This window comes from Dermacentor silvarum, chromosome 10 (assembly GCF_013339745.2).
Source record: "Dermacentor silvarum isolate Dsil-2018 chromosome 10, BIME_Dsil_1.4, whole genome shotgun sequence".
NCBI classification, from domain to species: Eukaryota; Metazoa; Arthropoda; class Arachnida; order Ixodida; family Ixodidae; genus Dermacentor; species Dermacentor silvarum.
Window position 1 is genome coordinate 149092353 of NC_051163.1, and position 26202 is coordinate 149118554.

General features: G+C 48.2%; 1 protein-coding gene across 1 annotated transcript in view; it reads left to right on the forward strand.

The window, feature by feature from the left end:
• LOC125940977 (protein lifeguard 1-like) overlaps window positions 1-23812 on the forward strand; it is a 41521-nt gene extending 17709 nt beyond the window's left edge. Inside the window, exons 5-7 of the mRNA XM_049657799.1 lie at window positions 669-758; window positions 8706-8753; window positions 23113-23812. Of these exons, the coding sequence (XP_049513756.1) occupies window positions 669-758; window positions 8706-8753; window positions 23113-23274 (300 nt within the window). The 3' untranslated portion in view covers window positions 23275-23812. The remainder of the gene's footprint in view (window positions 1-668; window positions 759-8705; window positions 8754-23112) is intronic.
• The last annotated feature ends 2390 nt before the right edge of the window (window positions 23813-26202 follow it).

Consider the following 26202-nt stretch of genomic DNA (forward strand, 5'->3'; position numbering starts at 1 on the left):
GAAGGGCACAGTTAAAGGCAGAATCACAGCAAAAGTAAGATAATATGGTAACAATATAACAATATAGATATTTAGCAATAGAGTAATATGACAGGTAAGTATACAATATAGTATCATGGAAAGATTGTAACATAAACATAGGTTAGATTCAGTGGGGTAGGATAAATACGGTTAATAAATTCCAGTCATTTATGGTGAGTGGAAAAAAAAGGAAAATTTGTACAGATCCGTCCGTGCAAAAAGCGGTGAGAATAAATCTTTGTGATAGAATCGTGTATTTCTTGCTGGCATTGGGGAAAGGTACGGTGAAGAGTCCAGTCTTTTATTGTTGAGAAGTAATGAAAGAAAAGCTAAACGAGAATTTCGCCTTCTCAACTGAAGTTCATCGATGCCGTGGGCGCGCATCAAATCTGACTGGGAGTCAGTCACTAGGTAGAAATTTTGACTATATAAATCGAACCACTTTTCTTTGTATGCTTTCGAGCTTCTGTATATTAGATTTTGTATACGGGTCCCAAATTATGCAAACGTATTCGAGCTACGGCCTAATTAGACTAATTCCTGGAAAAGCTTGTGGGTGAACGGAATATAGACACAAATGACCGGTTCTCATAGCCGTATCTCTGATTTAGCCCATAAGCGTCCTCTCTCTCTCTCTCTGTTTGCAGATCGATTTCACAGTATACACTGGCGTCGCGTTTGTCTTCCTAATACTCCTGATGATCTTCGGATTAGTGGCCATGCTCTTCCCGACAAGGGTACGTGCACTACACCAACAATTTTACCGCCTCTCACCATCCTCTCCTTGTTTCTAAAAAACGCAAGGGTGAAGCGAGAGGTGGTGCGGTGTGTTACAACTGTTTCCTTCGATGTCTTCGTATTGTTTTGTTTACTCTTTTGATAACGACGTCAGGTGGTAGAACTGGTTTGGTCGGGGTAGCTGTCATTGAAAATACAGTCAGAAACAACCCTGACGATCTATGCACACGTTACTACCGATGCATGCATATGCGCTTCAAGCAGAGGCACGGGTAGCCAAGACAAAAGTGGTGGAAAAAAATTAAAAGGAATATGAGATAAGAAAAGGCCCTTACGGCACACAGTCAAACGAGCGTTTTATTGAGGCAGGTGAGTGGTGTTGATAAAATTAAATTATGGGGTATTACGTGCCAAAACCACGATCTGATTATGTGGCACGCCTTATAGTGGGGAACTCCGGAATAATTCCGGAATGGAATGTTCTTCAACGTGCACCTAATTCTAACTACACGATTGCTTTCGCATTGGTGATTTTTTGATATTTGTGATATTTTGATACACTTCGAATTACCCGCCGGGGTGGCTCAGTCAGCTAAGGCGTTGTGCTGCTGAGCACGAGATCTCGGGATCGAATCCCGGCCGCGGCGGCCGCATTTCGATGGAGGCGAAATGCAAAAACGCCCGTGTGCTTGCGTTGTAGTGCACGTTAAAGAATCTCAGGTGGTCAAAATTAATCCGGAGCCCTCCACTACGGCATGCCTCATAATCAGAACTGGTTTGGGCACGTAAAACCCCAGAAAAGAGAATATATACTTCGAATTGATAATTATTTGCTGTCTTTTGGGATATTGATATTGTAAGACGACGTCCGGTACGCAGGCGACGTCCGGTACGTCCCTTGTATTTCAATGCAGCCGCGCGAGCCAGCAAGCTAGCACCAACCCGTCAAACGATGATAATGATTATGAGGACGGGTACCCAGATGAATACGATTACAAATTACACAGTTAGTGCTCACGCTAACTCCCCTCCCCCACCCCCCACCCCCTCACAAAAATTGTCGGCAGGGCAGCGAGTCAGAAACGGTAACGCCGAAGATACCGCTTCATGCGAGAGACGTGGACGATTTCGGTACTGCGGCTACGGTGGTCAATAACCGAGGTAACAGGAGCGACGCGATAGTTTACATCAGATGTTCTTTCAAGCACGGTGTACTAGCCGAGATATCTGTGAAGAAATATTTCACAGAACTCGAACAGGTGTCCACAGGAGCACTTCGTCGCCTGGCGGAACGAAATGACACGACGCGTCGCATCACAACGGACTTTCCTCTTGTCCTGAATGGTCGCGGTGTTGGCGCGGGAAATTTCACGGCAGTGGGCGACGCGGGGGGCGGAGTCCTCTGGTAGAGATGAAACAGAAGGTGTAGAGAGAAAGGTGGTGTCCAGAACAAAAGAGGGTGCATGGTCATACGCGAGAAAAAAGGGGCTGTAGTTTGTTGCGCGTTGAACGGCAATGTTATAAGCAAACGTGACGAAAGGAAGTATAGTGTCCCAGTTTTTGTGGTCGGGTTTAACATACATGAGGATGATTTCGGACAGGAATTCGATGGAAACACTCGGTAAGACCACTGGTTTAGGGAATATAAGCTGAGGTGGTCTTATCGATGGTGTTAAACCCCTGCAGGACTTCAGCAAGAACATGCGAAATAAATGTCTTGCCATGGTCACACAGAAGAACACGGGGCGCGCCGTGGCGCAAGATAATGACGTGCAGGACAAACTCGGCGACTTCAGTGGCCGCAACAGAAGGAAGAGCTGCCGTTTCAGCGTAGCGAGTGAGGTGGTCCAGGGCGGTGACAATTCAGCGGTGACCCGCGGGTGACCCGCGAATTCGAAGGGAACGTACGGGCACGGCAATGGTTGTAAGGGCCGGCGGGAAGAGAGGTCGAACGTTTTCGATGTTGGCATGACGCACACGAACTGACGTACTTGACAACACTAGTGTACAGGTGAGGCCAAAAACAGCGAGTCTTAATGCGGTCGTAGGTTTTGTGAAATCCTAAGTGGCCAGCCGTTTCGTCATCGTGAAACGCTTGTAAAACTTGTAGTCGAAGTGAGCGAGGGACGACCGGGACCCATCGGTTACCGGTAGGGTAGTAAACTTGCCGAAATAATGATCCGCCATGAAGCTTCAAAAGTGCAAGGTGTCGTCTTAAGCGGCTGTTGGGAGGACAGGGTAAGTCAGTGAGCCGGTCGATAATTGTGCGGCAGTATATATCTGCACGTTGGAGGGAGGCGAGGTCTCCTGAGGAAAGAATGTCGACCGAGGTCACGAACCGTACCGGGCTAATAGTCATCGTCTTGGCTGGTTGGCGGGGCGGTGCCGAGCAAATGGAAGGTGAGACATGGGCACTTGGCGACAGCGGGCAGCGAGACAAAGCGTCAGCATCTTGGTGTTGCCTGCCGGACCTATATGTGACAGTGTAGTCGTACTCGTGTAAACGCAGCACCCAACAGCCGAGGCATCCGGACTAGTTCTTCAGGGAGGACAACCAACACTGAGCATGATGGTTAGTCACAGTTGTGAAATGGCGGCCATATAAATAGAGGCGAAACTTTTGTATGGACCATACGATGGCAAGGCATTCTTGTTCCGTGGTGGTATAATTTCGCTCAGCAGGAGAAAGACTACGGCTCACGTAGGATACGACTTGCTCTTCAGATGCGTGGTTCCGCTGCAGCAGCACTTGCGTCAGTGTGTAGGATAGTAGAAGCTGTGGGATCGAAGTGGCGAAGCACTGGTCCTGACGTGAGATATCGCTTGACGGTCTGAAAGTCAGCTTCACCTTCAACCGTACAGGTAAAGGGTGTGGTCGTGGTCAGAAGTTTACGGAGAGGAGCTGCGATAGTCGCGGACAAAGCGGCGTACGCACGGCGCTAATCCGAGAAAGCTGCGAAGATCTTTAGGCGTGGTTGATTTTGGGAAATGCAGTACAGCAGCTACCTTGTCGGGATCTGGCTCAATACCATGCTTGCTGACGATGTGACCTAATACTTTAATTCTGCAGCTCGCAAATCGCCACTTCTTAGTATTGAGCTTGAGACCGACCTTGGCAAGACACGTGAGAACATCGTCTAAACGTTGTAGGCGCTGGGAGAAGCTGGACAATGGGGATGACAATGTCATCCAGGTAACAAAGGGAGGTTTTACATTTTAGGCCGAGCAATACGGTATCCATCATTCGTTCAAATGTGGCTGGCGCATTGCACAGACCAAAGGCCATTACACTGAATTCTAAAAGGTCATCAAGTGTTGCAAACGCCGTTTTCTCTTTGTCGGGCTCATGCATCGGGATCTGCCAATAGCCAGAACGCAAGTCGAGGCAGGAAAACTATTCGGCAACTTGTAAGGTATCCAAAGCATCGTCAATACGAGGCATAGGATAGACATCCTTACGGGTAATTTTGTTTAGTGCCCTGTAATCGACGCAAAAGCGTACCGAACCGTCCTTTTTTTAACTAGGACAACAGGAGAAGACCAAGGACTTGCTGAAGGCGTTATAACGTGCCGCGCGAGCATGTCATTGACTTGGTCTTCTATAACCGTGCGTTCAGAAGACGATGCACGGTAAGGGCGGCGACGAATGACGCAGGATCCGTCTGTCTCGATGCGATGAGCGGCCACCGTTGTTTGACACAACCCATCCGAACAAACGTCAAAGCGAGTTTGGTGCTTCTCAAAGCAAGTTTGGTGTTTCCTTAAGATAGTGAGCAAGGCATTATTCTGGGTTGGGCTGAGATCTTAGCTCAACGTGGCCCTGAGAGCACTGGGTGAACCTTCCGTGGGCGTACACTCTGCGAAGGATGAGACAAGTGAAGCAGTGACGACATGTGCTGGTGCTGCGTCGATAAGGACGGCAACTGTGGACCCATCCGCCAGAAGTTGATCTGGTGTCGTGTTGTAGGCGGTCAGACTGGCGCAGCCACGTGAAAAACGCATGAGACATGAGGCGATGGCGATTCCCCGAGAAATGCAGTGCTGTTAAGGGGAAACTACTGCGTCGCCGTCGATATTGTCTCTTGATCTAACGGTAAGAATATGGGCTTGGCCGGGTGGAAGGACAAAATGTGCCGCAATGACAAGGTGGGGCGGCGAGGAATCTGAAGGAACTAAGGAGGAACCCGAACTAAGGAGCCTTGTAGACTACCTAGAAGGCAAGACCGTCGTTGTGCCGAAGGTGTTCAGGCGAGGATTGGCGTCGTTTTTCTTGTCAAACGACATTCTCTTAAAGAAGAATTTCTCGCCACACTGAGCCAACTACCTCCTCGTGGTACCCTCAGCATTGCGTCCAGAGGTTCTGCAAGCTCTCCATAACGACCCAACGGCTGGACACCTCGGAATTTCCCGCACGCTCGCGAGGATACAAGAAAAATACTACTGGCCTCGCCTCACTGCCGACCCCGCCCATTACGTAAAGACATGCCGAGACTGTCAGCGACGCAAAACACTGCCGACAAGGCCAGCCATACTTCTACAGCCAATCGAACCACCTCGCCGACCGTTCCAGCAGATCGGGATGGACTTACTGGGGCCTTTCCCGACGTCGACGTCCGGGAATAAATGGATCGTCGTAGCTACGGACTACGTCGCCCATTACGCCGAAACAAAAGCCTTGCCCAAAGGCAGTGCCGCCGAGGTAGCCCGATTCTTCGTTGAGAACATCCTTCTGCGTCACGGTGCCCCAGAAGTACTCATCACCGGCAGAGACACGGCCTTTGCGGCAGATCTAACTCAAGCCATCCTGCGATACAGCCAGACAAGCCATCGCCGGACCACTGCCTACCACCTGCAGACAAATGGCCTCACCGAGTGCCTAAATAAGGCCATCGCCGACATGCGGGCAATGTACGTCGACCTCGAACAGAAGACGTGGGATGCCATCCTTCCGTACGTGACCTTCGCATACAACATGGCCGTGCAAAAAAAAAACGATGCACATGGCGCCATTCAACCTGGTCTACGGAAGGAACCCGGCAACGACGCTTGACGCCATGCTACCGGACGTCACCGACAAAGACAATGTCGACGTTGCCACCTACTTGCAGCGTTCCGAAGAAAGTCGACAGCTCGCCCGCCTGCTCATCAAGAACCAGCAGACAACCGACAGCCGGCACTACAATCTTCGACGACGCTACGTCGAGTACCAGCCCGGCGACCGTGTTTGGGTCTGGACTCCGATACGCCGAGGAGGACTTAGCGAGAAACTGTTACGTCGCTATTTTGGACCCTATAAGATCGTCCGACGTATTGGCGCACTGGACTATGAGGTCGTGCCAGACGGCATTTCGCAATCACAGCGGCGCCGCGCACGACCTGAAGTCATCCACGTGGTGCGTCTTAAGCCTTTCTACGCCCGCTGACGAACTTAGGGACTTTGTTGCTTTGTTGTCGTTTTCTTTTTTTTTTTCTTTATTACGCGTGGTTTCGTTTTCGCTTTCACGTTGGTAGCATCGGGACGGTGCTTTTTAAGGGGAGGGTATTGAGACGTGTACTTGTTCATATTTCACCGGTGACCGCTTTTTACCGGCTAACAGATGCTAAACGTTATCACTCGGCGCAGGACGCGCCTGCATGCATCGGAAGCTTCTCGAACGTTATCGATGCTTCTATCGTTGTCTTTTGTCACCGACGCTTATGTAATCTGATTGTATGAGCGACGCGAATTCTCTAGTACTTTTTGGAAGACACGCGGGCACCAGTGATTACTCTGGAACCTTCGATGACTCATGTACAAAAGCCGACGCGTTTCGCCGCTGATCAGATTTCGACGATCGCTGACTGTGTTCGCCGCTATCGTTGTGGTTCGAGTGCAACTTGCTTTTGAGGGCACAGGTTTGCCCAACAAAAAAGTCAGTTTCTTCATTCACAGTTTTGCGACTGTTTTCTTCACCGTCACGACTACGTGACAATATATGGGGTCCTGGAACGTAGGCGTCGGATCTGGAAACATAGTCTCTCTCATAAGCGGAATAGCCACGTCGTTCATCTTGCTGGCGCCGGCGGAAGAAACGGGATATATGACCACGTATGTCACAGTAGAAACATACTGGGCGGGAAGGGCGCCAGGTAGAGTAGAATTGTTGTGCAGGGGCCTTCGCTGCCATCGAGGCCAGGTGGTCGCAGACAACATCAGCGGGTGCAGATGGAACTGGTACCGGAGGCCGCGAGGCAACCTCTGCATAAGAAGGCGCACAAATAGGCGCAGGGGACCGGGCACGGATGACACTTGTCGCGGACGCCAGTTCTTCAACCCTCTCGCGCAAATTGCGAGGAGGAGCGCGCAGAGATGCAATGGCGGGGTTGGCCGGAGCATGGCCGTGAAGCTCCTCTCTCACAATGATGCGGATGAGCGCTCACAATTCGTCATTGTCGGTAAGGCGAGCGTCGCAATAGGCGAGTGGAAGTCGAAAGGAGCAGAGCGTGGCAAGGCGTTGGCATGTCGCGGTGATATCACGAACTGTAGTAGTGCTCTGAATGACAAGAGCGTTAAAGGCAACGGAGTTGATGATGCATGATATGGTGGATACGGTCCTCTTCTGACGTGTCACTCTGAGCGTCACTCTGAGCGTGATGGCAGAAAACCAGGACGTCTTCAATGTAGGAGATGTAAGATTCGTCGGCTCCTTGGATGCGGGTAGCAAGCTTCTGTTTCGCTACTTCGGAGCGCCCAGCAGATGTGCCGAATATCTGACGCAGCTGCGCAGTAAATGTTGACCAATCAGGGAAGTCGCGTCCATGGTTGCAAAACCACATTTGAGCGACCTCCCTCAGGTAGAAAGCAACATTGCGGAGCTTGTGCGCCTCGTCCAAGTGGTTGGAAGCGCTCACCCTGTCGTAATGGTCCAGCCAGTCTTCCACGTCTTCGCCGCGAAGGCCAGAAAATGCCTGAGGGTCGCGTTGTGGTGCGGTGACGGACCAAGTAGGCCCAGCTGGCTGAGCTGGGGAGGTTGCAGCAGTGGATGCGTCGCGATGTGCCATGACTGGTGTTGGCGAGCACGACCGTCGACCAGAGTGGAGGTCCAGGGGTGACCGGTCGAGCGAGAGGACGTGGGAATCAACGCACGCTCCACCACTTGTAAGACGATGCCCAGTACGAAGGCAGAGTCCTTGTATTTCAACGCAGCCGCGCGAGCCAGCCAGCGAGCACCAACCCGACAAACGATGATGATCATTATGAGGATGGGTATACACAGATGAAGGCAATGATTAACTACACAGTTAGCACTCACAATATTATTTCTTGTGTGCTGACATGCGTAATGTTTGCTTTAAATATGGATATATTTGCCCTCCATTGCCTCTCAACGCAACAAAAAAAATTTAAGAGAAATCATGGTATAACTGACTTCCTTTTATTAATTTTTTTCTCACGCGCGCAAGCTTATTATTATTAGAATGAACACTTAATCGGTGTATAAAAAATCGCTAGTAATATTCTGCCTCGTTTGTGATACATGCACCATGAGCCAAAATCGTTTCGGGATCTTGTTAAGCCGTACTTGGGAAAGGTATGTTAGCTTTATTATGTCGTACCTAACCTAACTTAGTAGACTAAGAAGTTTGCACTAAACAAGTCTTAGACGAAAGTTGATAACCCTAAACTCAGAACAGGGTGTGCGCAATGAAATCATTGCCTTAAAATTGTGTGTAGCAATGCAAAATGATATCATTTGACAGTCTTCATTATTTCGCCAGCCCGGTGTAGCAACATATGCGAATACGTTGATTTTGAAAGGTAGTTCAGGGAGTAGTACTTCTGTGGTACAAGTGGGACTGTTTTTGTGTTTTGTGTGTGCATATATATATATATATATATATATATATATATATATTCAATTATTTAATTAGTGCGTCGTGTTACGTGTGTGTGTTTTCTTTTCCAGCTTCTTCAGATGGTCTACGCCTGCGCCGGAGCTGGATTATTCTCTTTTGTAAGTTCACTATCTTATTTTATAGATTCACATTGGCCGTCTACAAGCTCCGCGATAATATATTGTTACGGGTAGATTCTATATACAATAGGTATGCATATTTACAAGGCAAGGCACACAACGCTGCAGCAATGGTAAGGTCAAATAGCCAAGCCGTCGTCGTCGTCCAAGCAACGACCACAGGATCGCCGCTCGTGACAATATGTTACAACCAGTCACGAGATTAGGATTTAAAAGCGGCTCGTTCCTCAGAAACCTGCCGCACATTTATGTTTGTTCTTCCGAGCTGCAGAACGGTGTTGCGCAACTTCAACATTAGCAAAGTACTTCGTCGCACTGTACAATGTAGCGCAGATCGCCACTACGAGCTCAGGAGAATAAGTCGCCGCAAGTGCGATGTCGCACGGCGCCTTGTTATGTCTCTCCGAAGTTGTAAGGACCAACGGCGACTTGCTACCTATGCATCAACGTTTTGAGCTTGATCACAACAAGAAGCAGCTCAGTTCAGTTCATTTAAACACAACCCCCGTATTCCCACATATACTGAAAGTAATACAAAGATAGGGGCTGTAGCCATGTTGGCTAAGTACTCGTCCAAAACAGAATAGGTTAGGTAAGCTTTGGGAATAACGAAAACGGCGCATACACATCGCAGTACAATAGTAGAAGGCTCTGAGCAAAACGTACATCACAAGCGACAATTAATATTCGCGTGGTACGGCGTCAATTTGAACACAAAATAAATGGGAGAATATTTCACACACATCGCACGACATGAGATTTCAGCCTAAACATATAGAGAGTTTGTTCAGTAAGGCGCAAAACTTTCGTCTACGGAATGCAATTGCGAGCCAATTTCAGTTCCAACAGTGCTTAGTCTGGAACAAGGCTGGTCGGTGTTCCCAGCTACTGTGAATTACAGCGGACACCGGGACAGGGACAGAAAATGCCAAGCACCAAGCTCAGCGCGTGTATTCATTTACTGTACTTGTTCCGGTGTGTGGTGCAATTTCCGGTAATTAGTTCCTTGCTTTTACGCCTGTACACTCTACAAGCCTTTAACCAAGAACGTTAGAACAATTGAGAAGATTACAAATTCTACTTGATGCTTGTCAAGTACTTCGGAGAGGAATAAAAAGCAAGCTAACTTGAAGTTGAAAGTTAGTGCCAAATATTCTGTGCGCTAGCAAAGAACTCCGTAAATTACTGGCGACGAAAGTGGCGTACTGGTAAGTTCCTTGAGGAATATGGTACCTGGTTTGTGAACACAAGAAAATAATATTCGCAATATCCGTCGTTGTAGGATTTCCGGAGATGTACAGAGCTTACAAGTTTTCCTCCAGGTACTATTACAGTACCTGGTATCGTTCTTTGGCAAGGATTACCTAAAGAATATATTGGCGTATGCTCGCAAGGACCCTGCGGTATTCGAGACGGAAAACGGAAAGGGATAGACACCACGGTCATGCCAACACCTACACTTTCTGAACTTTTAATTATCGGTGTACTGATACCAACAAAACTGATAATACCGACAACGTGAGTTGTCGGTATTATCAGTTTTGTTGATACAGTAACAACTTGGTACAGTAACAGTACAGTACAGTACAGTAACAGTGGTACAGTACAGTAACAAGTTGTTGGTACAGTAACAACTTGCTAGTGAGCAGCAGTGACCTGGAAACGCTTGTTGTTACGTTTTAGAGCGCAGCTCTTAGGCGTTCGTTCCTGCGGCGACCGTCGTTGTACCTCGTAACCGAGCGAACGAGCGCAGCGAAAGATGAGAGTGAGCGCGGAGTGCAGCGGGCGATGAAAAATGGCGAGAGCGAAGATAGCGCAAGGGGGAAAGCGGAGGAGGAGGATGCAGCGTAACCATGAGGCGGAAAGCGGAGAAGAAAATCTGCGCAACTTCTCTGACTTAACGTCGCCAAGACTGAAGAAACAGCGGAGCTGGCGGCCTCAATTTGGCGAGCCCTTTCGGATAGCGTGCCACGCGCAGAGCTGCTGCCAACGCCGCCCGCGTTTCCCCGCGTTCGTGCCGAACGCGCGCGGTATCCGTGACTGCAGTCGATGCCTCTAAGCTTTTAACTTGGCTTTTACTTAGCTTTAACTTGTCTTAGGAGTAAAAACCTTAGGAGTAACGTTAAGAAACAGGAAGAGAGCGGCGTAGGATCAGAGTACAAACGGGAATAGCCGATATTCTAGTTGACATGAAGCGGAAGAAATGGAGCTAGGCAGGCCATGTAATGCGTAGGATGGATAACCGGTGGACCATTAGGGTTACAGAATAGATACCAAGAGAAGGAAAGCGCAGTCGAGGACGGCAGAAAACCAGGTGGGATGATGGAGTTAGGAAATTTGCAGGCGCAAGTTGGAATACGCTAGCGCAAGACAGGGGTAATTGGAGATCGCAGGGAGAGGCCTTCGTCCTGCAGTGAACATAAATATAGGCTGATGAGATGATGATGAACTTGTCTTTAGCTTTACAGTATGGGGTGGTGGTAGTTGAAGCCACCAGCTCCATTGTTTCATGCTCGAGCAGCTTCCCGTCGTCTTTCCTGCCGCGCCGCTTCTTCTTCCGGAGACAGTTGCTTCTTCGTCCTCGCCGTACTCGTCGCTGAACGTCGGAATGCTCTGCGCCGACAGTGCACGCTTTGTTGACCCTTTTCGCGGAGCAGTTTGTTTTAGAGAAACGAGATGGCGCTCACGGCGGCGCGCCATACGTCTCCTCAGCGACCGCGCACGAATACGAAACCATTACCGCTTCTACCTTGCTTCTGTGCGATCAGCTGTCGGAAATGCAACTGAGTTTTCGCTAACACACTGTGCTCCAATCATGCTAGATTGAATAAATTGGATTGAAGACGTGTGCAGTAGTTGGCTGCAAAAATAGTGACTGGCATGTTAAGGAATGGAATGAATCTGTGTGGCCAAGTTCGCGGACCGCTGCTGCAACTGTCCGAACGTGTTACTGGCACTTCGAGATGTACGACTTTCCTCGAGGATACAGAAATTTGCTCATCCGCCAGCCTTGTATCGCTAACCTTCAAAGAAAGGGCTTCATCCCCAGAACGTCGGCAAGAGTGAGTACCACTCGTTAAACAATTACAAGGGAGTAGCGCCACTTCCTGTCATAGCAAGTTTCGCGCACTTTATCTATACACATCTGTCCCAAATGGCAGGAAAACTTACGCCCACTCTATCGCCGACGTATCAAGAATAAGTCAATGGGCGCACACTTGAATATATGCGCACTGTATTAGCACAATAAATGACGGACTACACCGATGGCGCACGAATGGTCGAAGTTGAATGTTTCATGAGGGTCCACTAGAGTAAGCGAGTTACTAGCTGTAATATATATTTGCTACAAGGTATTACAATGTACAAAACAGCTACGTTTCAAGCCTTGTGCACAGCAAGAACGAATCTATCAGAACTGAGCACACCCGCGAGCGATTAGGCATTAAATAATCAGATATTGGCCGCACCGAGGAACTTCACTGAGTCAGAAACTGACAAGCCACTGCTTCAAAATACTTGCCAAATAAAGAACAAAGAATCCTGCAATTAGCAAAACACACTAATCCTGACTGAATTCATGGGCGGAATGTTAGGATAGCTTGGAATACATATTTAGCCCCGCTTTTAGAGCAAGCACCATATTACGCGGCTTGCGCCGTTTGGACATAGCTTAATCAGCTCCGAAAGCGCTTTTGCATGTTCTCTGAAGCTGTGATCAAAGCTTCGTGTCGTCCACCTAGTCACCGTCTACGATACCTCCAAAAACAGAGGTTTTCTAAGCCGCGCCGGCGTCATACACTTCCATTGTAAACAAGGAGGCAACGGAGGCAGTTGAGGCAAGGAATGGACGCGCCACCACGTGATCAAACATCATGGGATCGCTGCGAAAAGGGTCAATAGGAACAAAGCGCTGCATGAGTGGAGGTTGTCTTCAGCGGCTTTAGAGCCATAGCCCGGCTTCTCGCTCTTTCATCCTCGCCACTCTCCGACCACCTGTGGCTGGCACGCGCTCCTCATTGGCTTTACCTCTCCTTGGTTCCGCCCCCAGCAACTGCGCCACCTCTTTTCTGTCTCTCTCTCTCCACTCCTTCACTCGCCTCGCTTCGCCAAACTGATCAACATGGTACAACCTTGGCCTTAAACAGCTCCGCTGTTAAAAAGCGTAGTGCCGCGCAAGACGTATCACGGCGACGATAGCTACGGGATGGCGCTAGAGTAGCGCGCGTCCTAGCGCGTCCTTACGGCCCAACCGCATGCACGCGATATTCAAGCGACAGCGACAAGCGACGCGACAGGCACACCCTGTCGCGGTGTCGTGTCGCGGCGTGGAGCAACCACATGAACGCGACATCGCGAAAAAGAGTAGTGACGGATTTACATTGTTGTGCGAATAAATGTTATCTTGCGCGCGTAAATAAATCTCAATTTTATCAAAGGTCAATGTTTTAAATAGACCTAACTAAAATATGCTATCATCCCCAGTGAAAATCTGTCCCATGCATCCGCAGTGGAACTCCGTCCCATGCGCCAGCGTAAGGTGCCGTGGCGCCATCTGTTGAGTAAAACTTAAAACACTTTCTCGGCTCTCGGTGGCGTCTCAGGCCTAACAGCGTCGAAACAAAACAACCGATCTCAATAATAACGACAAGAGAGCGCCGATACTTAGTCTTCAGCTAGCGATGAGGTGAAGCGATGACTGATTGTACTATTTATTTTTTTGCTGTCACAGCAGAGAGCAAGTTGCAAGAATAGAAGCGGGCAGACTGATTGCTGCCATGTTGTTGTGCAATCGCTGTCCCCAGCGGATGTCGTCGCGCTGACTTCCGGGCGACAAGCGATATTTTCTGGCTGGCCAGAAACCGGCGACACGACCAGCGACAGCGACGGATAGCCCTCCGCGACGGCAAAACCTGTCGCTCGTCGCCGTCGCTTGTCGCTGTCGCTCGAAAATCGCGTGCATGCGGTTGGGCCTTTAGGGTGTCTCGATGCGCTCGCTCGCCTCCGCTCCGTTCGCGGGGACGCGCGCATCGAGGCCCTCTACGCGTCCGCTGTTCACCAAAGCGCCGCATGAGCGAAGGTCTGTCTGCGGCGGCTGCTGTGTATCGCGCCCACGCAACACCCATGCGCTGCCTCTCGCGATCTCCCGATTAGCGAGGCATTCGCGCCACACTTCGCTCCGTTTGTAACATGCCGCACGAGACACATTGTCCGCGCCAGTCAATTTATCGCGAAATGCAAACACGTATAGAGCTGCACCCAAATTTCGCATTACGGAGTCGGTGCAGTTTATACTTGTTTTTTTTTTTTTTTTTTTTTCTTGCCCAGCAGCCAAGTACGGCAATGGAACGTTCAGCCCAGTATGGAGAAGCTTATTTCAGGCAAAAGGAGCGGAAGGGCACAATTACCTTGTGTTTCTGCTTGGCTACTGGCAGCTCTGCAGCGCTGTTTGGCGAAGCATGAGATTTCAAGTTGAAAAGAGAGAGAGAGAGAGAGAGATTGAATATTAGAAACTGATATGCGTGCGCACGTAGGCAAATGAAACAAATCGAACAAATAAGAACAAACAAGCATGCACGTATGCACACCGCCATTGACCTGATTAACATACACCTTCAGTCATTCGCGTTCTTAGTGACGCTCGCAGACGCTTACCAAAACTCTCTCGCATTCACAGTGATGTCCGCTTTCGCTCACTTGTACTCACGCACACTCGCATGTCGACACTGAGTGTACTAAGTGCTGCACGAGCCGTTTCAGCAACTGTGGACTCAGTATCGCGTATTTTATATATTCGGACTGTCGATCGCCGTCGGGGATCATAACAGTTTACCTACATAACAGATTACCTATATGTACATATAGGTAATCTTGACACATTCCATGTAATTGTATACTAATGGGATTGCACAAACAGATATACAATGCACATAGGTAACTATAGGTGATGAAGTTAGGAAATTTTCAGGTGCGAGTTTGAATCAGCTAGCGCAAGACAGTGGTAATTGGAGATCGCAGGTAGAGGCCTTCGTCCTGAAATGGACATAAATATAGGCTGATGATGATGGGTAACCGTTATGATAATCGGTAGTTGCAGTAGTGTACAGCAGAAGCCGAGCAGCACAGGTGAGACTAGAGTTGCGTTTGAACGCGACTCTAGTTTGGAATGTTCCCTCTATAAAGACCCCTATAGAGAAATTCCGAAGATTGGTAAAAAGAGCTTGCCGTTATTGGATGAGGCTTGTGCGTGTGAGGATCATTTTGCCCACTACACGAACCCTTGGCGACTACCGTATATATTCGCTGTCTAGAGGGGCCTCGAAATACGAGTGACATGACTTTTTGGACTTGTAATTCTTCTTTGCCGTAACTACGGACACTTATAAACATTGAAACAGAATGCCGGAGAGCGTCAGTGCGCCCTAAATAAGTTCGTACAACTACAAATTGCTGGCCGCTTTTCCTTCGTAGGTGCTTTCGGTTATTGGCTGGCCGCTTCCTCTAATCATATGTTCAGCATCGGCATTGGCGGACGAACCATTCTAGCGTAGAAGCGTAAGAGCTTTCTGTGAATATGTGTATAGTTTTGTTTTCGGTATCGAAGAAGGTCCATGCGCCGTGACGTCATGGCACATTGGCTCGTTTCGTTGCTGGGATCACTGCGGCTGCCACATGTGACAACACCTCAAGTCACGTGTCCAGCACTTGATAAAATCTTACGAGAGATGACTGCTTAGCTGGCTTGAGGTCTGGACGAGGTCGTGAAATTTTGTTCCATTTGATGACGTCACGCCGATATTGGTGATGCGAGTGCGAGATTTTTCAACGAACTTTAGTATCTATCTAAAGTGCATGTTTCGCAAGCCTTCTTTGGGTCTGAGGAAAATTTTTTGTGCATGTGCGAGAAGCATGTACAACTGTTCCTAAAACTTAGAAAATGCGTGTCAGTACTCGCTTAGTAGTATCATAGTCGAAACTTAGGCTTTGTATTCCATAAGAAAATACCAGAAAGGAAAACAAAACGCGCAAGAATGAATTTAGTGCGAATGACCAACAATGTGGCATGAACTGGTTTCTCGCGAAGCGTAAACCCCAAAACGTTAGAAACCGCGACGATGCTAAAAAAATGAATGAAATTAAATTACTTCGCTTCCGACAGCCAAGTACGACGTAGTGGGAGCCAATTTTATCGACTCGAACGGAATTTCCATGGATGCTTCGGCCAATTAGGTTCGCTTATTTCGGTGACTCAAACGGTTTTGCGCGCTTAAAGAAGCTGTTCTCTCCGTATAAATTTGTCTTTGTGTCACTGGTCTCAGGACGAAACCTGAATGTCTCGACAAATTTTATGGGCAATCCTGAAGGTAATAGTTTAGCTTGAAACATCGAGCTTTTATTGCCTTAACATTTACTTTTATTTATTTATTTATTTATTTATTTATTTATTTATTTATTTATTTATTTATTTATTTATTTATTTATTTATTTATTTATTTATTTACAATAATATTTATTTGGTTGACAATACATGACTGTCATGATGCTTTGGGCGAAAGGTGACATTAGCTAGCCACCTTTCTGCCCCTCTTGATAGCCGAGAAAAGTCAATAAGCTGTGAGGGGAAGCCAGCTAGCTCGGCTCTCTCTCGGAGGCCAAGGATAGGTGCAGTGAGTTTTTCGTGCGTGAAGCCTGCATTGCGTTGCTAGGTTGTCACCGACTATAATGCCACATTATTATCCAAATGTCTACAAACGCTCATTTTCCAGGAAGAGCCAAGACATGTGACTGTTAGCCACCCAAAATCATCAGCAGCAGCAGCCTATATTTTTATGTCCACTGCAGGACGAAGGCCTCTCCCTGCGATCTCCAATTACCCCTGTCTTGCGCTAGCGTATTCCAACTTGCGCCTGCAAATTTTCTAACTTCATCATCCCATCTAGTTCTCTGCCGACCTCGACTGCGCTTCCCTTCTCTTGGTATCCATTCTGTAACCCTAATGGTCCACCGGTTATCCATCCTACGCATTACATGGCCTGCCCAGCTCCATTTCTTCCGCTTAATGTCAACTAGAATATCGGCTATCCCCGTTTGTTCTCTGATCCACACCGCTCTCTTTCTGTCTCTTAACGTCAGTCCTAAGATTTTTCGTTCCATCGCTCCCGAAATGCCGGAGCGCAAAAGTGCATAATTGTTTTCTCGCACACCAGTTCTTTCAGATGACTTAGTCATTTACGTGAACACTTGCCCGCAAACATTACCGATTCGTCCACATCTAGGTTAAAGCGGATATCGGTTTTATGAAAAATCTTGCTCTATTACAGGTTTTGTTTAGTTGAGTAACACTTGTGACAGTTCTTCGTATAATTCTCAAGGGGCTATTCAGTTATGTATAACATGACACTGTATCATGCACTTGTATTATTGACACATGTACTTGTTTATCTTGCACCGGTGACCGCTTTCCACCGGCTAACAAATGTTAAACGTTATCGCTAGGCGCAGGTCCCGCCCATAGAGTAACATACAAGGATAAGAGAGGACACTTCTATAGGCCCCTGCGGCCGATTTTAGAGTGCCTTGATGTCCTCCTCGCCCGCCGCTACGGAGGACATTCAGGCACCCTAGCCGATTTTTGTTCGCAGCGCACCTAGCGGGTGTGTGGAATCTACACAGACTCAGATATTAAGACCGCAGGAAAACTAATCTCGAAGGCTATCTTCTGGCGATTAGAAAAATTACACGGCCTCCAAGATCGCTTCCGTGCGACTGCTCGTGCCGGAGGCTATATTTCGATTTCTTTAACCCGTTGCTTGCATGCATCGAGTAGCTTCGTGTAAGCTGTACCGCCAGAGCAGCAAGCACACGATGCCACTGCGTGTGTGTTTATGCAGACATTTTAAATAAACATGACAAGTGTTGGAAGAGACGAAACATTTTATTTTCAAATCATATTCTCAGTAAGCACATGCACACTTTTTTTTTTCGCAACGTTCGATGAACGCAAGCACAGAAAGATGGTTGCAGTGCAAAGTGCAAGACATGCCAATACAGGTGCCATATGTTGAGAATAAATTTCACAAAAGGAATAAACAGGCGATATTATGAAAAACCCCACAGAACAGTAAAACTGCAGAGCACAATTAAAGGCCAACCTCCATGCAGGGAACTTTCGCGACGAATTTCACGTGACGAACAATCCAGCGCGAAGCGCCGTCGCGATTTCGTCGCCCCACGCTCCATGCAACCAAGAGCCGGCGAACGCCGCCGACCATGCGGTCGACGCAGCCCGCCAGGAGTCATTGTGGCCAGACGAGATAGGCTACGAAAACGACGTTGGCGAATGAAAGCAGAAGGCAGAACAGTGCCTAAATCAATGTTTTTACACGTAAAAGAAGGCACCTGACCTGAAAAAGTGCGTACAATAAGTGTTCGCTCTTAGCCGGAATCTATTTAGACTAATTTGTGTATGTGTGTGTGTGTGTGTGTGTGTGTGTGTGTGTGTGTGTGTGTGTGTGTGCGTGTGCGTGTGCGTGTGCGTGTGTGTGTGCGTGTGTGTGTGTGTGTGTGTGTGTGTGTGTGTGTGTGTGTGTGTGTGTGTGTGTGTGTGTGTGTGTGTGTGTGTGTGTGTGTGTGTGTGTGTGTGTGTGCGTGCGTGCGTGTGCGTGTGCGTGTGCGTGTGCGTGTGCGTGTGTGTGTATGAATACGCGGCACGTCGGTATTTAGTTATTCTGCCGTCAGCTTCCACCTTCGAGCCTGCCCTGCCATCGAGGAAATACGGAAAGCTATTGGACAGTTTTAGTATAGCGTATGCAACTAATAGCGTACGCTATACATGTTTATTGCAGTTTTAGATTGGCCTGCAAGATCTTCCGATCTCAGAGGCCATATGCAATCGTCACGCCTATCTCTCGACTTCACGGATAGGTGGCGCTGACATATCTTGATTAAACAGTCATTACCAGGACTGATGTATGCGGATGACATTGTACTTATGGCTGACAGCAAGGAAGACTTGCAGAGATTAATGGACATCTGTGGTAAAGAGGGAGATAACTTAGGTTTGAAGTTTAGTAAAGAAAAATCGGCAGTCATGACTTTTAATGATAATCAGGGCAGCGAGCATAGGATACAGGAGGTTACGCTGGAGGTGGTGGATAAGTACAAATATCTTGGAGTGTGGATAAACAATGGGGCTGAGTACCTAACGGAACATGAAAAATATGTGACGGCTAAAGGTAGCAGAAATGCAGCTGTGATGAAAAATAGGGCACTGTGGAATTACAATAGGTACGAAGTGGTGAGAGGGATTTGGAAAGGGGTGATGGTCCCTAGTTGACTTTCGGCAATGCGGTCCTGTGCATGAGATCAGAGGTTCGAGCAAGGTTGGAAGTTAAGCAGCGAGGGGTAGGTAGACTGGCTCTGGGAGCACACGGAAATACACCAAATCAGGGGTACAGGGTGACATGGGATGGACGTCATTCGAGGGCAGGGAAGCCAGCAGCAAGATAGAATTTGAGGAGCGATTGAGAGAAATGGCAGAAAAGCGGTGGGCAAGGAGAGTTTTCAGTTATTTGTACATGAGGAATGTTGATACAAAATGGAGGAAGCTGACCAGAAAACTGTCAATCAAATATTTGGACTGCAGGAGGGGTGCAAACCAGGAAACATCGGTTAAGAAAAAGGTTAAGGAAACAGAGAGGGGTCTGTGGAAAACAGGGATGCAGACGAAATCAGCACTGGGAACATACCGAACTTTCAAGCAAGAAATTGCCAAAGAAAATATCTACGATAATTCTAGGGGAAGCTCTTTGTTGTTTGAAGCCAGGACGGGAGTATTGCGGACTAAGATGTACCGAGTCAAGTACCAAGGTATAGACACGTTGTGCTGTGCGTGTGGAGAAGAAGAGGAAACGGCCGAACACCTCATACTTTTCTGTAAAGGGCTTAACCCTACAGTGCAAAGCAACGGGGCTGATTTTTTCAAAGCATTGGGGTTTAGGGACAGTGAAGGCAAAATAGACTTTAAGCGGATAGAAATAACCAAACAGAGGTTATCTGATTGGTGGATAAAATCAAGGCAGGGGTGAAATTTCACCCACCACAAAGTACAAAATATGTTAATAGTCATGGCTAGGTGGCGTATGCCACCGCCCGATTTAAAGGGTTCAGCCTCATCCATCCATCCATCCATCCATCCATCATCGGTTTCCCTCGTTAGGCTTCGTGTCGTTTGAAACGAGACGCGATCTCGAAAACTCGACAAGGTTATCCATAATACACGGTCGTCGAAGCGGCCTGAGACTAAGCGAAAGCCGTTTAAGCAGTCATTTGCTACGAACGAAGCGAATTCTACAAAAGCCATGCCAAATTCAATTCGAAGCGGGCAGAGAGCACCGCCGCCATGTTTTACGTACGTGGCTTGCGAGAAGGCTCTTTTGTCTCTAAACTAGCGAGCCGCTCATATGCCGCGCCTACGTGATGCTTCAGCTCGCGTATTTCTCGGATGTGGCAGTGAACTGCACCCTGCAAACTTCAATCAAACATCTTTCCAAAACACGGCGATACGCAATGCATCATGTTGCGGGTATGCATGGGCAGAGCACCATCGGGAAGCGAAGCCTCTAACTACATAGAGCAAACAAAACAAGCAGTGACCACATATTATTCACTAGAACATTGAGGCAGAACAACCAACAAGGAGGAGAATTAAACAGCGCTGGAAAACAAGCGTTTGAAACGAAGGAAGGAGATAGCCGAACAGTAGCCAAGCGTCAACAACCAAAACTCCCGTCGACGGGCGACCGACGGAAGTCAACCTTTGCACTGTGGTCCGATTGGTCCACGCTCTCCGCCGCGCGCGACGACTTCCGGCGGCGGCGGTTCGCTGGGCGGCAAATATCTAGAGAGAGTGGATTGGCGGCGAACAGTCATTTTTTTGACGTCGAGCGGCGGGCGGCCGCCGCCGAAAGTTCGTCGCTTTTTCGCTCCATGGAGGTTGGCCTTAAAGAGGAAAACAACGCTCGTCCTTTGAAGCTTAACCTTTCTTGAGTGGTAGTTTCGGGCTGCATAGGAAACAAGGAATGAAGGCTGCTCACTGCAGTTGTCAGCCAACCACGCTCTGTCCCTGTCCTGCCGTTGTTACTGCACCACGCAACACAGCAGTAATTCCCGTAGTACTTGACTATGGTCGGCATGACCTGAAAAAAAAAAGGTATTGGTTATGTCTTCTCTCCCGCCTTCGCACTAACTTTCACCTACGCACTTCAGATCGCCCTTTTGCGAAAAGCGTCACGTGCAATTGCCGCAGCTAAATACAAAAAAAAACAACCTTCGGTGCCATGCATGCGCTACTGAGGCAGGAGTGTTTATTCAGAATACGTCGTAGCCACAGCTTACAAACATTATGCTCAATTCGTAAGTTCTAATTGCGCTCGTAACAAAGGCTTCAAGCAATTTGCGAACGCCGCGATTAACGATCCTAAGCATAACTGCATTCTTTCACACAATTGCACACACGTGCATTAAATTCAGACTACGTATACCGGCGTGTGCCGACTCACCTTCTCGCGCCAAGAAACGATTTTCTCGCAAACGTGCTGCGCAGCATTCCAAATTGCTTTTTCTTACATAATGTGAAGCAATCCACGAAAATCATGCGCGAAGTGAAGAACACAAAAAGCTCTCTGCGCCGAACAGCACAATGCGAGAAATGTCAACTTACGGCTGAAGTGACAAATACATAAGCAATTTGCAAAGTAATGAAGGGGAAAAAGAACGTTAATGAAGGCCTTCTTACCAAGCAGCAGCCAAGCAGGCAGACGTTCTGGCAGACGAACCCAGCAAGGACCACGCAGACGTTATCGCACATCTTTTGTAGCGTCGCCTTGCCTGATCACGCCATGGCCGATATTTTGTAGCGATGCGTTATGCTTTATTCTGTATACTAGTCTTATCATCCACCGCTCAGGGCCAGCTGATCCCGTTGATAACGTCTACGTCTACAGCCACATAGACAAGTAGACGTATAGTGCACTAGAAAAGTTACTACAGTAGATAACTAGTACGCGCGTTCCCTTGGAGACAGGGTAAAACCCCTATATATAAAAAGTAGCGCCATCCACTTCCCTCCTCCTCCGTTCCACTATCGCGCTCGGCGCGACCAGCGCGATCGAGGCGCGATATCGACAGTGGCGCCGCCTGCGTCGGGCCTGCCGTGGCAGACGACAGCTAACGCGCTACCAGAGGAAATCCGAGGAAAACTTCGATCGCGCCCTGCGGAGACGTTTTTGAGGCGCGATTTTGCTTCGTCAGTCAGTAACTGGTCTTAATAATGCCGTTTTGGAAGTAGCAACGCGACGATGCGAGACGGCGCAAATATCAAGTGTGCAGCAAGCGTTTGCGCACGCCGGATGGTAAACAAAAAAAAGCCTTTTGCCCTCGCCTTGTCGGTTGCGGCAACTTAAGGCGCAGCAGCATGCCATCACAACGAAGTTCTTGTCCCTAACACGTTTGATCCGTTTGTGCGTACAGCACTTTCGTCGCGCAGGCCCGAGAATGGCAGTCGGAGCGCGCTGGAAAGAAAAAAATATACAAAAGCGCGACGCGAACTTCCACGTGACACGGATTGGCCAATGGGGGAGCGGAGAAGGCTGGGGCGACAGGAGGCGGCTAAGAGAGGGCGAGGCCTGAGGAAGCGCCGGGGTGAGCGCGGTGGCGGCAAGATCTAAGAATGGCGCTACTTTTATAAATATAGGGGCTTTAAGACAGGGAGTGTTGTATTGCCCTCTAGCGGGCGGCATGAAGCTGCGTAGCTCGGCCGCTTTTAGGGTGGAGTGGCCACTCCTGTAATCCGTATGTTATTCTATGACCCGCCTGCGTGTATCGGAAGCTTCTCGAACGTTATCGATGCTTCTATCCGTTTTCTGTGGTCACCGACGCTTATATAATCTGATTATATGAGCGACGCGCGGGCACCACGGATTATTCTGGAACCTTCAATGACTCGTGTATAAAAGCCGACGCGTTTCGCCGCTGATCAGATTTCGACGATCGCCGACTGTGTTCGCCGCTGTCGTTGTCCTACGAGTGCAACTTGTTTTTGTGGGCGCAGGTTCGCCCAATAAAAAGTCCGTTTCGTCATCCACTGTTTTGCGACTATTCTGTTCACCGTCACTACTACGTGGCTCTATCATGTACGCGTATTCCTGGTACAGATGATTGCATGTACAAAGAAATAGCTTAATGCGTATATAAATGTAAACTGAGCTGCATTCGAGTAGCTGCGGCATGTAAATATGCAAATGTGTGAATGAATGTATGTCGTTATTACTATGCCCAGTACATCCTCATCGACACGCAACTCATCATGGGTGGCGAAAGTCGGGCGTGCCAGATATCCCCAGAGGATTACATCACGGGAGCCCTGATGTTGTACTTGGACATCATGAACTTGTTCGTCTACATCCTGCAAATACTCAGGCAGCTGAACGGCGACGATTGAATGCGAGGGGGCGCTGCTGCCCTTGTCGCTGCTACCGCGCACGCGCCTTGCGGCAGGCAGGACTCGCTGCAGTGCCCAACGAGGCGCGAAGCGTTTGTGACGCACAGTCACTGTCGGCGCCTTTTACGATAAAGAAATTTTAGATCTGCTTCGGCGTAGAAAACATCCGTGATTTTAGTGAATAATAAGAAACCCCCGAACGTCCACCGTCGACTGAGATTTCACTCCGGCACGTGCTCGGTTTGTTCACCTGATCCGTCCATTCTCCCTGCAGAAATATTGTTTGCGATGCATTGATGCAGAGTTTAAGTGATTCTATGTTTCCGTAAAGGCCTCACGCTAAGCGGTAATCCTCTTTTCCGTACCAGCTTGGTTGCGGCTGAAGGTTTTTACCGTATAGGGAAATTTTGCCTATACGTGTAGCTAAAACTCTCCGATTCGATGTCTTTCCCGCTTTCTTCAGTTGCAAATGATGTTAAACTGGTAACAGAGTCCACATTATTTTCGCGAGAAGTTTTATGCGAGTAGCATTTGGAAATAACAAAATACAAAATAAATGGCAGTCACTTCAGCATACGCCAAAGAGGCTGAAAGCTGAAGCCTGCGCGCTCAAGAGACATTCAATAAATTACTTGAGATCTCATATTAATTTCGTTGTTATTCTTAATACTTCTTTTTCCGACCAAAGGTCGCGGCTTCGAGTGCCTTAGTTGACGTCACCTTAACTACTCTGCCTTAATTAACCTCGCCATAATTAACACCATAGCCTCCTCGATAGAGTTTATCAAGGAGGCTATGTTAACACCAGAGGTCGTGGGTTCGAGTGCCTTAGTTAACTATATTAATTAACTGTAACTTAATTAAGTTCGCCCTAACGCCAAAGGTGGTGGGTTTGACTCCCACCGAAAGTCGTAGGTTCGAGTACCTGAATTAACTCTATCTTAACTAACACGGTGACGACGGTGACCCGCGCACCATAAAACAAAAATTACGTAGAGTATCCTCAGGGAGTTATCTGAATGATGCGTAAGCATTTCGTAGTAACGAGTATCCTCAGGGAGTTATCTGAATGATGCGTAAGCATTTCGTAGTAACGAGTATCCCCAGGGATTTATCTGAATGATGCGTAAGCATTTCGTTGTAACGATGTGGTGTTGAGCGCTCACACTCAACACTGCTGGCAATCCAAGCACTGCTCAGCGGCTAGCCACCATACCGCGGGTTTCGAAGCGGGCGTTTTTGTTCGCAATTAGCGGTCGCATATTTGACATAACTCACGTTAAGCTAATGCATATCGTACGTTGTTAATAGAGGAGACAATAACAAGTGACGCAGCTGTCCTCTGATGAGTGCTTAAGTGTTAAAGATGCATTCGGCTTTGGGCACGTCACGGCCGGCATAAAGATTTTTCGCTGGTCTTGGTCGCACGCATGCTACGTGCTTTCCGAATCGTCGAGAGTGAAAAAAAAAAAAAAAAAAAGATTTCAGCTAATGCGAAGAATATTATGCTGGTGGTGTGGGTAAAGAAAGCTGCACCGATTTCTAGGCTCGCAGCGAAGAGCTCCTTAGGTCATATTACTGCAACGCACTGCATCCTGTTCGTCAAATTGATCAATACCAATATATGATGCTTTATAAATCATTCCACATAGGAATTAAGTAAAGAAACTTATTTTAGTCGCCTCTGTGAAGAAACAGAATGGTGGGGACCATTAAAAATACTCGAGAGGACGACAGACAACACTTGATTATATGATTCAATATACTAGGGTGTCCCAACTATCGTGCACCAAGATTTAAAAATATGCAAATACCACGTAGCTGGGCAGAACCAAGGTAATATTGGTTGCCGTCGCTTGGAGATACTGAGATTATGTTTTTGCACTCCGCCTTATTACATAATCAGTCTTAATTATTTATAAACTTCTCAAATATTATAAAATAGATGAAAAGTGTCAATGAGAAAATTGTAGAGCAACATGGAACACTCCCGATATAGCTTTCTGTTGCTCAACAAGTGCTACATAAAAGCGTATTTCCGAGCGTGAAAGAAACCCCCGAATCGCCGAAACATTGCCGTGCGACCTGCCGCTCGAGGCACCTTGCGCGTACGCGTGTAGCAATTTTGAGCAAGAAAACGCTGTATCGGGAGTTTTAGGGGCGAAGCTCCTTATAGCGGCACCCGTTCGTCCCCGTCGTAGTAGTAGTAGTAGGTAGCCACGTCGTTTTATGAATTGCTCAATAGATGGCGTTGTGTGTCCGTATATGTATGTATACCCATATGTACATATATATGTATACGTATAGTATAACAGGAAGCCGACTTCCGCTTCCGGTTCCACCTCCGGTTCCGCTTCCGTTTCCACTTCCGGTTCCGCTTCCGGTTCCGCTTCCGGCTTCCGGAGAACGCTTCCGACGTTTTATGAAAAAAAAATCCGAAAGTTGTGTCCGTAGCGCGGAATCGAACCAGGGACCCCTCACTTCCGAACGCGCGGCGCTAACCACTACGCCACGAAGCGCACATAGACACACGCACCACGATGGCAATAAATACCCAACATTAACGAAAGGCCGCGTTTCTAGCGCGTTTCTAACGCGTTTGTGCTAGCGCGTTACGGCCCGTGTAAGAAACTGGTGTAAGACGCTGTGGCCTCTCCGCCTTACCTTCAACGCGTTTCGAACGCGCTGCCCAAGGCGGTGGCAAGTCAAGTTCAAGTCGAGGAGCGTTTATGAATACGGGGGGTATACTCTCTCAGCAGTCATGTGATGGCGTCGGCAAACGCGGTGCACGTTCCGGCATGTGTAAATGGCTGCGTAAGACGCTGTGGCCGCTCCCCCTTACTAGAGAGTACTGCACGTTTCTAACGCGTTTGTACTAGCGTCCCTTTAAGCGGGAGATCCGATGATTCCCTCTGGAGCTTCGCCCAC